This window comes from Conger conger, chromosome 5, assembly GCF_963514075.1.
Source record: "Conger conger chromosome 5, fConCon1.1, whole genome shotgun sequence".
Lineage (NCBI taxonomy): Eukaryota > Metazoa > Chordata > Actinopteri > Anguilliformes > Congridae > Conger > Conger conger.
This window is the reverse complement of record NC_083764.1, coordinates 29,589,283-29,602,732: the sequence shown is the minus strand read 5'-3', so window position 1 is coordinate 29,602,732 and position 13,450 is coordinate 29,589,283. Positions and strand designations below refer to the sequence as shown.

At 40.9% G+C, this 13,450-nt stretch overlaps 1 protein-coding gene across 1 annotated transcript; it reads right to left on the bottom strand.

Moving 5' to 3' along the window:
- Positions 1–10,296: 10,296 nt before the first annotated feature.
- On the bottom strand, positions 10,297–12,659 carry LOC133129371 (prostaglandin E2 receptor EP2 subtype-like). The gene is made up of 2 exons (XM_061243417.1): positions 11,673–12,659; positions 10,297–11,083 (listed from the first exon to the last, which is right to left on the bottom strand). The coding sequence occupies exons 1-2, from the start codon at positions 12,486–12,488 to the stop codon at positions 10,820–10,822; spliced, it is 1,080 nt and encodes a 359-aa protein (XP_061099401.1). The 5' UTR covers positions 12,489–12,659; the 3' UTR covers positions 10,297–10,819.
- Between the last annotated feature and the right edge of the window lie 791 nt (positions 12,660–13,450).

The following is a 13,450-nucleotide window of genomic DNA, read 5'->3' as shown; positions in this document are numbered from 1 at the left end:
AATGCTAAGGAGACACGAGGGGTTATTTTGCTATGTTAACTGAGCTGAAGAGACATAAAGGGCTAATTGGTCGATTTCACTGTATGTTGAACTGTTTTCCTTTATGCTGTACGTGTTAACTGTAGAAGCAATGTAAAGACTTTATTTGTGAATGTGTAGCAGTGCAGCAGGGGTAATATGAGAGTTGAACTTAGTAGATTCACTGTAAAGTAGCATACAGTAAATCCTTAAATTGTGTCCGGGATTCTATTTGAATCCGGGCCTCGGATAATAGCCATTATTTCGACTTAACTCGATGAAATGAAAGAGCTCTTCTTAATATTTTATATTGTTGGTTGGTTTAATACTGTTGCCAATGAAAAGTCGTTGTCCTTCCACCATGGGTCTCCAACACGTTGCTCTCAAGCTACCAGTCGCTTGCCGCCCCCTTCTGAGTAGCTTGCCAAAAGCTGAAGCAGTATACATTTAAACACAATTGTTGCCGCGAGCCATTCCAGCCTACGAATTTAATAAAAAGTAAATCAGGCAAAATTAAAAATTAACTCAATCTAGGCAACTTGGTTACGCAATAAGGTTTCCATGTATTTACAGCACAGCGCACGTTCAATGAATGAATGAAAGCGGCTGCCTTGACTCGCAATAAACAGACGGGTGGAAATCCCGACACTCTTTCAACTACATAAAACTTAACAGTGAACCATCAAATACCCCCCAGATTTCAGTGCCCATCAGTCCCAACATTTAGCAATAGAATCAAACAGTCCAAAAGTAAATTAAATCCCAAACCAAAGCGAAAATCCTTTGATAGCGGTATGCTGCTCCAAACGAAACGCATGTCTCACAATAAAACGCACTTTAGGAAAAAAAGATCCTTAACTTGCTGTTATCTACGCTAATTTGTTATTGTTCATGAAGGCGTGTCTGGTATTTATGAAGACGCATCTGTTTTGGCTTTCATTAATGGTTTAACTACTCAAGTTGCGTTTCTGAACGGTTACAGGAAGTGTTGAACAGTGTTGGCCCACTTTAAGTGTAGTCTTTTACTTTAATTCTAAGAATAAAATTCTACAACAGAAGCCTAATAAGAAATAAAGGCCTGCCTCGAATACAAGCCTGCCCCAAATAAAGGCCCGTGCTTTGTGCAGCCTAAGTAAATAAAAGACCCCGGCCACAATTTGAGATTTACGGTATTATTGTTTTATTAGCAATGTAATGAAATAATTGAACTAATTGAAATGTTACAGCAACTAAATGAGAACATAATATGGGTTTCTGTTGTTTTATTGGTAAATATGTAATATGTACTGTAAATGCAAGGGTACTTATGGACATTTGCATTATTTCACCGTGCTGCAGTTTTCAATGTATTTTCATATGCTAGAATTAATACTTTATTTTATGGAAATAGTGACATATCTGCTTTATACTGGATACGCTTGATACTTACCTGGAGCAACAATGAGCTTTTGTTACTTACCTCTGAGAGTTATATGCTATTGTCATTTGTTACATTGAACAACTGGTTTTCTGTCATGTTATGTCAGAATAAAGTTTGCACTGAAACTGAACGCAAGCTAAACTTCTCTGCAATTTGCTGCGTGTTCCCAAATGTAATAGGTGCGGTCGACTGCACTCATATTGAAATAAGGGCACCACACGAGGTAGGGATGTGATAAATTATCAGTTTTTGAAAACAGATACATTCCTTTTTTATGATTTAAACTGTAGCTACTGACGAATTTAATTGTATTTTCAAACTTTGGGGAATCTTAAGAGTTAAATGTTAACATTGTAAGTCAGACAATAGTCTAATTGGCAAATTAAAGATTTACATTGACATCGTGCAGTGTAACCTCACAGTTCCAGCAGTCCGTAGGCTAGTTAAATCCCTGTAGTTTACAGGCATGCTGTTCGTTCGCGTGTCATTTTTTAAAATGTATCGGTTAAAGTAAGAATTCTGCATGTTTTTATCCTTCTTCTGTATTGATTCTGCCTGACAGACTTGATTAGCATGTGCCTATAAATATGCCGCTGTTAAGAACTAACAGACGGGGTTGCGCACAGGGTCGGAGCTAGAGGGGTGGAATGGGGTGACACCAGTGGAGGCTCCTCCATAGAGGTGGAGGAGGCCTGGCCTCCCCAATAATTTGAGAGAAGAGAGAGATTTAAAAAAAACAATAAATATATTTATTTTATTTATTTATTTTAACAAAAAACATATTTTTTATTTTTTATATTCATATTATTTTAGTTTTGTTCATAAATCTAAATTTTCCCATGGCTAAAACCCAATATTGCAATTGTAAAGCAACAGGCCAGATTTCCCTATCAGTTTGTATTAAGGGAGGCCAGGCCAGGCCAGGCCTCCCCTAGGAAATGAGATTCTCATAGAAGTCAATGTAATGCATTTTTTTTCATGCCAATATGTGATTGGCCAGATCACTGAAAATGGGTGGGCAACGGAGGCCTGGCCTCACCATGCATTGTGTCCAGGGCTGAAAGATTGACATTTTGTTCGTCCAATCACATGCTACTGGTTCATTTGGAATCAACTATCCTTTCCTTTCCTATTCAACACAGAAGCCATTTTGAGAATTCGCTAGTCACTTCAGTCAAACAAACACTCGCCATAGTGGCTACAAGTGTCCTATCAACTTGTGCTTTTCAGGAAATTTAGAGAACACCCCTGGCTATCATATTATAGCCCATTTGGCCAAACACTTTTGCTTAAAACTACCTCGGAAGTCGGCGAGATTCTAGCGCAATTTGAGATCTTGGGCTGGAGATATGCAGATTCCAGATACTAGGGAGTGAGAATGACATTCAATAGGTCATGTTAGACACCATTTGGGATTTATTGAACAGTTTTTGTCACGTTTCAGGTCTGTCTCGCCATGTTTTATGTTGATTTATGTTTATTTATGTTGTCTTAGTCACGTAGTGTCTTATCATGTATTATGTTGTCTAGGTTCGTCATGTTGTTTAGTTATGTTTCGTTACGATTTATTTTCTTGTCATGTTTAGTTATGTCTCGTTACGATTTATTTTCTTGTCATGTCTAGTTATGTTTTCGTACGATTATATTCCTGGTTATGTTTAGTGGTTATCGTCTTAGTTTCGCGTTGTGTCATGTTTTGATTTATGTTTATTGTTACGTTAACTGGTCACGGTTTATGCATACACTTTTACATGTTTTTCCGCAAACCTTGCGTTCCGCCTTTTCTCTCCCTCTCCTTCTGTCATTCACTTCCTAATTGTTTCTATTTGTCTATTTACTAAAACTACTAACGCTACATCAGGATTGGGTAGAGACTAACAAACTAATCATGTGTTCATGTTACCTTACGTTTCTCGTGCATGTCATTTACTAATTTACTAATGCTAGGGCAGGATAGGTTTATTACTAACGATTACTAATCTCCTTGTTAAACTTGTCATCCATCGCACCTGTTTTCCATTTCCTTGCTACGCTCTAACTAATTGTCTACACCTGTCTACACCTGCATTTATAGCCCAGTCGCGCAACTGTTCACTGCGAAATTGTCTGCCTCTGGTTTCCACGCAACTCTTGAGCATTTACTGTTTTGATTACACGTTACGATCCAAGCCTGTCATCGACTATTGATTATTGATTTCTGTTTTGTGACCTTCGTTTGTTTCTTGACTACGTCCCCGCCTACCATTTTTGTACTTTTGCCCCGCTGATTGTTTCATGGTTTCGACTCCCGCTTCGCCCACGACTACGCCTCTGCCTGCCGTCCGCCTGTTCATCTGCCCCGCTGACAGCTCTCCTGCTACCGACTACGAGTTTGCCTCTTCCCTCGGCACCGTGCTTTTTGTTTGTTTACTTTTTGTTTGGCTGGATCTACGTGTATGGACTTTGCTGGTGTTGACTACTCTCCTGGGATTCGTCCCGAATAAAGCCCTGAGGGGTCTTTATATTACTATTGTTTCTGATTCGTGCATTTTGGGTCCAACCCCCACGCACCCGTCTCAGTTTTATTTTTAATGTAGTCCATTTCGTTTTATTACAAGTCAATTTAATAATCTTCCATATCAAATTACTGAATTGTTGCTCTGTGAGGAAATTCACTCTAAATACGAATAGAGTGCTGCCCTCTAGTGGATAACGTTAACGTTAGATAAAGCCAACTGGAACCATATTTTTACATATTTTATATTAAATATATTGAATAAAACTACATATGATAAAGAAAGTGTTCTTATCTTTTTTATATGCTAAACTTGATTAAATTGGTGATTACATGTTGAAGCTGTAGAAGAATGAAAAATGTAAGCTAAACAAAATTGTTTTTAACTACATAATTAAAATTCCTGCCTTTTACACATGTTCACTTGGCATTTATATTACATCCAAATGTCATTTCTCAGCTTAATTATCAGGCAGGCTCATAGACTTACAGCAATGTCATTTCTTCAGGAAGGCACAAGGCTAAGCTCTGCACAATGAATTTCATCAGCCAGAACTTTCTGACTGTAGCTTACACTCCAAATAGTATGCCTTTGGCCAGCACAAAGACAGATAAGAGAACAGGGAACATTCCATCGCGAGTGAAGTGAGCAAGCGGAAAAAAATGGCCTCCTCAATTCTGGAAGTCACCAGCCTCCACTGGGTGACACCCATATATATATGGTGGCACCCGCCACTCCTGTGATCTGATTGGCCACCCCATGTGCCACCCCACGGGCTCTTAGTGATGTCAATCATTGTGTGCTTTGAACGCTCAAGAAAACTCCTGCATGATGTGAAGAAGAGTCTTCTGTGCATATTTGCAAACTACTGTTACAATTAATTTGGTTCATGTTCTTAAAACAACACTTTTAGACTAGCTATGTTGTTCACTGTTAGTACCGCTAACTAGTTAGTTAGATAGCTAGCTAGCAGCGTACAGGCACAAGTCTCTGTTTCTGCGCACTGTTTTGCAACATAAATGAACAGTACAAGTAATTTGTTGCTTTTTATTTAGTTTGTAGCCTACTTTTGATAGTGTTCATATGGTTAGCCCTGCGGCTCATATTAACTAACATTAGCTAGCTAGCTAGGTGAAAGCTCCTAGCTCCCCTCTACAAATCCAACCTGTGGACAATCATTGCATTTTTACAAAATAGACCTAAAGTTCATTGGCCTTCTGGTAACTTTTAGGAGGATACTGGGTGACACCAAGCTTCTGTCTGATATGCTACAATCCTCGTCGTCGGAGCAGTTGACCTCATTTAGGCACTACAGAACACATTAGTGCACTACAGAGATTAAGCATTTTTTGGGGAGCTGTGGACAGAAGTGCTGTACATTGCTCAGCAGTGCAACATTAGTGGGTTTCCAAAAGGCGCCCAAAACAAAATTCTCTGGTCTGATGAGACAAAGATTGAACTCTTTGGCGTGAATGCCAGGCGTCATGTTTGGAGGAAACCAGGCACCACTCATCACCTGGCCAATACCATCCCTACAGTGAAGCATGGTGGTGGCAGCATCATGCTGTGGGGATGTTTTTCAGAGGCAGGAACTGGGAGACTAGTCAGGATTGAGGGAAAGATGAATGCAGCAATGTACAGAGACATCCTGGATAAAAACCTGCTCCAGAGCACATCAGTATGTTTATACAAGATACACATGGTAAGATACGGTTACAATAATATTGTTTGAACATTTTCTTGTGCGCCTCTTTTTTTAGTGACTGCATGTGTATGACAAACCATTTCACGCCCAGAAATGTTATAATGTAATGTAATGTCAAATGTAATGTTATAGCTCTCACAGCTGATTATAGAATTCCTCTCAATAGCAATAAACCTTGTAATATGTGAAAATTGACAGTGCTGTAAATAGTGTTATTCTTGCACAATATATCACACCCACTTAATCTGACTAAGGCTACTGTTGCTGAGTTTACTAATTGCACATTAGAGTGAGATGTTGTTGATGAGAATATTATAAACAAGGGGACTTTGACTTTTAATGTTGACAGTGCAAAATGAAGACCATATGCACCTTCCTTGCAAAGTGAAAGAAAAACACAAAAAAACAAAGAAGACATGAATACACTGTAACTGTACAATGTAATTGTTTCTACTTAGTAGTTAAAATGTACTTAGACCTCAAGATCCCTTCTGGCGCCAGCAGACACCTCCCGGCATGACATGGTTGAAACCAAAACAAAACAAAAATTTGGACGCCACGCCTGTACCACCCCCCTGAAAATAGTCTGGCTCTGCTCCTGGTTGTGCACTCCGTTGGGAGTGCAATATTTGCCTAATATAATATGATAACACTGGGTCTATTTTACCATAGGCGACTGGTCTAATGACTTCACATTTATGCCAATACAGGTCTCTATACAAGTTGATATATTTTTATGTAACCGTAAACTTTTGCCAATGCATTTTATATGGAGCGAGATTAACAAGGTACATTTTTCGCTGAAAGCAGGGAATTTTCATTTTCATTATCCAATGGATAAATAGCCTAATGATAATGTATTGCTTTATTTATTTTTATATAGATACCGCACGGATGAAAAAAACCCAATACAATAAGCCATAAGTGGACCAACAGCTACAGATTTAAAACACAGGAATTCTTTGATAACTATGGTACTGTAGCATTCAATTCCCTACGGTGTTTGCATTCTTAACTCCCTGAAATGGCCACAGATTGATTGCTAGTTTAGAATCTAAACCGGGTATTGCAATATTGCTTAAACCGCAATAATAAGCCAGGCGCATTTATTTTAAAGGAACAATAGTTTCGATTTTGATGCACATTTGGAAGGCAGCAAAACGGGAAAGACGGTGCCTTGGTAAAAGCAGAATAACTGTTTGCGGGGTGGCACTGGAAGTAAAAAAAGAAAAGAAAAAAAGCTAGTTTTAGGTACAGTACATTAGGTACATACAACAACATTTCTTATGTTTACACAACTTTGGGTAGGCTATGACCAGTTACGTGTTTCTATCCAAACAGAAACAGATTTTATTGGTTGAACAGATACAGATGCCCCTACTGGGTAGTTTAGACAGAATGTTTATTCTGGATTGTTTATATCTGAGGTAGTTTATTCTTAGGGATTTGCAGGATAATTTTTACTTTAGTTTACTTTTTGGAGTATCAAGTCTCCTTTGGGCTGTAACAATTTAATAAATGAAATCCTTACATTTGGTTTGTGCTTGAAAGTGGTGGAAGAAGCCCTCAGAAGTGAACAGGCTTTTAGCGCTGGCTTGACGAAGCTTGGTGCAGCGAACAGGCTGTGTGGGATCACAGCAAAGTGTAAACTTCTCTGACAGAGCCTGTTGTAAACCTTTCCCCTTGTAGCCAGAGAGCACTCATCCGCCACATGCTACAAATGTTGCTTCCATTACTGGAGATGCATCCTTTAGCCCTGGGGAAAAGTGAGATCTCAAGACTTTGGCTCAGCTGGTATCCATTACGGAGACGGCCAGTTTTTATTAATGTTTTAAGGATCACCAACCTCCTGTAAACAGGAAATAAAAGTAAATCGTCACAGAATATTTTTTTGTTTCTTCATTCCCTTTGGGAAATATCCATGGTGAAGCTTTCTGTGACAACCTGTAAATGATGCTATACGAAAAAAAGACTGGGAGATGCATTCTGGGAAATATCTGCTGTGTGCAGACATTCAGCTTTGATTTGATTTGGTTTTTACATCCATATTGGGTGAGCCATGTTGGAGTTACAGCTCTTTCTATACATAGTCCCACCAATTTTAGGGGACCAAAAGTATTTGGACAAATTAACACAAACTGAAATGAAGTCATCTGTGGCAAAGGCACTGTTTGTGGGAAGAAAGCAGGGCAATCTGAGAACCACGCATACAGGTTAAGTAGGCACATATCTGGCCGACATTTTGAATTAGTCCAGGCTGTGTGCTTTTCCGCAGCAGGCGTCTGAGGCCAGGGAACTAGGGACGATGAGAGAGCTGTTGTGCGAGAGAGACGGGACTGTCAATTGACAGAGCGAAAGCTACAGTTTAGACCCGGAGACAATCACGTGCCACTCCCGCCCCAGTTCCCTTTTGTTACCTCGCCCCAGCCCCAGGTCCCCATTTTAATCCTGCCCCAACCCCAGTTCCCTATTCCCCTAAAAGTCAATCCTGTCACACCCACTCCTTTGGCCCCACCGTTTAACTCCCCCCAGTTCCCGGTCTCAGGTCAGGTGAGTGTGCCAGAGAGGTCAGGGCAGTGTTCCATGGCGCCTCCCTCCCCCACTCCAGCAGAGTCGTGAAAGGGGATACAATTGCGGCGTTGTTGGATTTGGTTTACTACCGTACCCTTGTGCACCAGCCCCTGGTTCTACCAGAGGTGATTGATAGACACACAAGGATATTCATTGTTATCGAACTGCACAAATAGAATTTTTGGGTGAGTGCCCGCTCCCCCATTCCGCTGATTCTGGGACATTGATTCTGGGACATGATTGGCCGGGGTTTTGAGAGATGGCGAGGGTGAAGTTGGTAGAAGTGGCCTTGACAAGGGGGGTGTGTTCATTGTCCTTTTACTGCAGCCGGGGTGAGGTGGTCACTGATGATGGAGATCCAGAGGAGGGATTGTCTGGCGTCCCGGTTCAGGGTGAGACAGAAATGAGTGACCTTCTCTTGAGTGACTGACTTTGCCTTGAACAGTCTCGGGATGAGACAGTATAATGGTCCGATTTTATTGTCCAGGTATACAGGTGATGTCCGTTGGTGGTGTACGGCAGTCCCCGTCGTGTCACAAATCCTGCAGCCATTCCAAAACCACCTATCCGTTACCCTTAATAGAGGTCCCCTTCGAAAGAATTGGCATGGACCTCTTCGGACCACCAGAGTGGAGCACAATAGGATATTGCTTTGTATTACTCCTAGTAGACTATGCCACGCGGTATCCAGAGGCAGTTCCCCTCCGTAATATACAATAAGTGAGTACTTTATTAGCTATTTATTCTTCTACTGCTGTAGCCTATCCACTTAGATCCACTTATGATGCATTGTGTGTTCAGAGATGGTCTTCTGCATACCATTGTTGTAAGGTGTGGTTATTTGCATTACACCTTCCTGTCAGCATTGACCAATCTGGCCATTCTCCTCTGACATCTCTCATTAACAAGGAGTTTCTGTCTGCAGAACTGCTGCTCACTGGATTTATTTGATTTTTTTGCATCATTCTTTGCTCTAACTCTAGAGACTTGTGTGTATGAAAATCTCAGGAAATCAGCAGTTTCTGTGATACTCAAACCACCCTGTCTCCCACCATCATTCTACGGTCAAAGTCACTTAGATCACATTTTTTCCCCATTCTGATGGTTGATGTGAACATTAACTGAAGCTCCTGACCCAGATCACTTTGAGCTGACAGAAAGGCTACGGTAACTCAGATAACCACACTGCACAATTGTGGTGAGCAGAAAAGCATCTTAGAATGCACAACACATCAAACCTTGAGGCAGTTGGGACCGTTGGGTTCCACTTCTATCAGCCAAGAACAGAGCTGCAGTGGGCACAGGCTCACCAGTTGAAGACTGGTAAAACATGGTCTGATGAATCTTAATTTTTGCTAAGGCATACAGAGGGTAGGGTCAGAATTTTCCGCCAACAGCATAAATCCATGGACCCAACCTACCTTGTGTCAACAATCCAGGCTGTGGTGTAATGGTGTGGGGAATGTTTTCTTGGCACACTTTTGACCCATTAATACCAATCAATCATTGCTTGAATACCACAGTCTATTTGAGTATTGTTTCTGACCATGTGTATCCTTTCATGGTCACAGTGTACCCATCTTCTAATGGCTACTTCCAGCATGATAATGCACCACCTACGAAAGCAAAAGTAATCTTTTCATGAACAATGAGGTCAATGTTCCTGCCCTTCTCAGTCACCGGATTTGAATCCAGTAGAACACGTTTGGGGTATAGTAGAACCGGAGATTCTCACAGTATGAATGTGCAGCTGACAAATCTGCAGAAATTGTGTAATGCAATCATATCAACATGGAACAGAATCTTTTCAACATCTTGCGGAATCCATGCCATGAAGAATTGTGGCTGTTTTGATAGGAAAGGGAGGTAAGAGTGGGAATATATCATTACAGTGTGGGGAAATAATATTGGGAACCAATTTGAAAGGTGATTTGTGTGAGATCACAACTAGTGATGTTTTTATGTTACAAAAATGTTTTTAGTAACTACTGTAGAAGTAGATACACAGTAGATACAAGTCATTTTAATGGGAATTAAAATACAGGTTTTTTTCACAGTCGTAAATTAGATTCCAGGAGCCAAGTGGATATCATTTAGTTTTTTATTTTGCAAAGGTGGCCACATTCATTCATAAGCAACACTATCTGTTCGTGTATGAAGTGCCCGTAACCTGTCAATTAAACCATGTTCAATGCAACATTAACATGTAAGACAACAACAGAGCTGTTGAACCTCCAGGTTAAATTTGGCAGTCATTTAATGAGCAATATGATTTGTTTTCAGGACTAACATTAACATAGCCACTTCTACTACAGACATATGCTCACAGTTACTGCGTAGGGTCTCTCAGTTCATCATGCGTAGATTGGTGGATTACAGAGTTGGGGCTCGATGCTCTAATTTTCAGAGCATGTGCATTATAATGTGCAATTATGCCATATTGACAAAGATTCTGCATCAATGGGACAGGCTTACAATTACAATTACAAATTGGGAGACAGAAAGACAAATGGAGAATAAAATTTAGTTCAAGAAAAAAGCAACAAGAAAAGTAGACACATCAGCTTGGGAACTTCCCAAGTGACCCCGCCTTATTTCCTGTCCTTATGCTCAGTTTTTGTCTGGACTCCGAGGTTTTCTCAGCTCTGTGGGGAGACTCCTCTGGCAGAGCTCAAGTTGGGCAGGTGCAACTGTTTGCGAGGGAGTGGGGTGCGATGTGCAAAGTGCCCCCCTCAGGAAGCGCAGTCCTGAAGGGCCGAGGATAATGAAGACCCAGGGATCAATGATGGGGTTGACAGACAGTAAGCGCAGGGTGACGAGGTCAATCTTCAGACTCTCATTCATCTGGCCGATGGTATGGATGTACACATTGATCTGCAGAGATTGAGAGAGCACACAGTCACACACATCATGTGAAGAGACAAACTTGAATGTTGCTCTGTGGCCCAGAAGTCTGCAAAGAAGCTCAATATTAATCCTGATGATTTCTAAGTCAGTAAATTTACCCAAGTAAATAATGAGAATTTCAGTCTGTGATGCTTTTACATGGCCTACCATGGCTCAGTTCGATTCCACTTTAACACATTCCTTTCCCTTGCTGTCTCCCCTCGATGAAAGCACTTCCTGACTGAATGTTGTGCAACAAGTAAACTTAACAGGTGCTCTTCAAGGGAGGATAATCAATGAAAAACCAAAACGGAACTGAACCGCCATCGCGGTGGGCGGGGGGGATATAATTCGGGTGATATAATTCGGAGCCAAACCACACTTGGCGTGGCATCCATATTTCATCCTTGCATTTTAGGGATTCCCTTAAAAGTGTCAATTAGCCAATTGCAGTCTTGAAGATTGAAAATGAGTAGACAGCCTTTACATTTCTGAAAGAAGAAACCGTTAAGTACGTTAAATTTATAGATTTATTTGTGATTAATAATGAATGAGGCGTAGCTGCAAAAAGTCTTACCATTAGTGGAAGAGAGCAAATTACGAATGCTGCGGTCATGAAAACAAGGAAGAGAAGGTGTTCAACTTCTTCTGTCATGGAGAATACCCGATAATTCCTGCTTCCTCTCACTGAGGACCTCTCGGTGCCTTTGTGCCGTCGGTACATGAGGACAAGCTGACAGATGACAAATACGTTGCAAACAACTATAGAGCAGATGAGTAGGAGCATTACAGTTGCGTACAAATTGGAGTAAACCATATCCGCCAGCTCCACTGGTTTCATATCAATGAAACACCACGTGCCTGGGCAGTACTGAACGTAATTCCCAATACCCAGAAAAGGCAAGACGCTGAACATGATACAAATAACATAAATTGATGGCACGGAGATGTACCCACATCGCCTGCCGAAATGTCTCTCGTAAACGTACGGGTAACCTATTGAGAAGCAGCGCTCCAAAGCCATTACTAAAAGGATGGACAAAGTTGCCAGACTGAAGAAGGTCATACTGAATCCAAAGTACTTGCATAGGACTCCATTGTTACCCAGGGCAATCACTGTTGTATTACTCGCATACGAGGCGAGAACGACGGGGCTGACGGCGCATGTTCCCATAAGATCTGTGACCACAAGCGCTGTTACCAAAACACGGAAGAGAGACTGACGATCGCTACAGCGTTTCTTCCTTCGACGGGTCTCCAACAGCACTAAAGCAATCACATTCCCAATTACGCCCGCTAAGAACATCAGCAATGAACTGGTTGGGTTTGCTGGCTCGTTGAATTCACGGTAATGACATGCGTGCCCCTTTAATTCTGTGTCATTTGATTCCATGAAAAAGTTGAAAAAGCTAGATTCTTAGTTCAGTGATTACTGATATTTGAATTGGTGTCCAAAAAGTAGCTACCGCACACTACAGGATGGAGCAATGGCTGAAGGTTGGAAAGCGCTATCACTGAATAAGTATTAAAGTTAATCACTCATAAAACTTATTTAACCAATTTAAATTACTCGTATACTGAATGGAATAGTCGCCCTGCCAGGATTTGAGAACGTTGCATTTTCCCGTGGAAGGTCTCATGAGCAGTCCGTTTCCCGATTGACGAAGAGAGCCACATGAAGACTAGACTTCTTTTGCTGGTGGGCGTTATCACGTCACCGAGCTGATGATACAACCTCTTTTGCTGGGAAGATATAGCACGCTGTCTAAATGTTTAAAACAAGTTAAGTGAGGTCAGATGGCTCTATATTCCACCAGGATTCAAACTGTAGTTTTGGGAGATATCCTGGCTATTTCCTGTTGAGTTATTTTTATACGCAGGACTTGATATGTTCACATTCTTCTGAAACAACAATATTATTGTGTTTAAACTAGTAAAAGTCGGTTGGCAAAGGGGAATGGATGCTATTTCACAAACCTACGTTTAAAGATGTGACAAAATGTTGTCAGTGCTCCAGTCCGGACATGTTCAGCTACCCATAGAAGAAGAAGAAGAAATCAAGAATGTTTTTCTTATTAAAAACATTATTATTATAGCCAATCCCTAGGATCAGGAAGCCTGTGTTATTGTTTGGATTTTTATTATCATTGCTTGTTTACATAATCTTTCCTGTTTTTTATTATTGTGTATTGTAAGATTGCATGAACTTCAGTATGAACTTGGAGGATAGTCTGACCATCTCCACATTGCTTCATGAGAGTAGGCTCAATATGATAACTGTTTGTATGCTTGTGCACACGACTAAGATGGTTGCAAAATGTACAAGAGAAGTTAAGTCTTAAGCCAATTGCAGAA

Bases quoted from the DNA above. Each gene is read 5' to 3' on its own strand.
- LOC133129371 (XM_061243417.1), bottom strand. From the start codon at position 12,488: ATGGAATCAAATGACACAGAATTAAAGGGGCACGCATGTCATTACCGT. The intron at 11,084-11,672 runs GTAAGACTTTTT...CAATCTCTGCAG, and splicing joins TTTGCTCTCTTCCACTAATG to ATCAATGTGTACATCCATAC.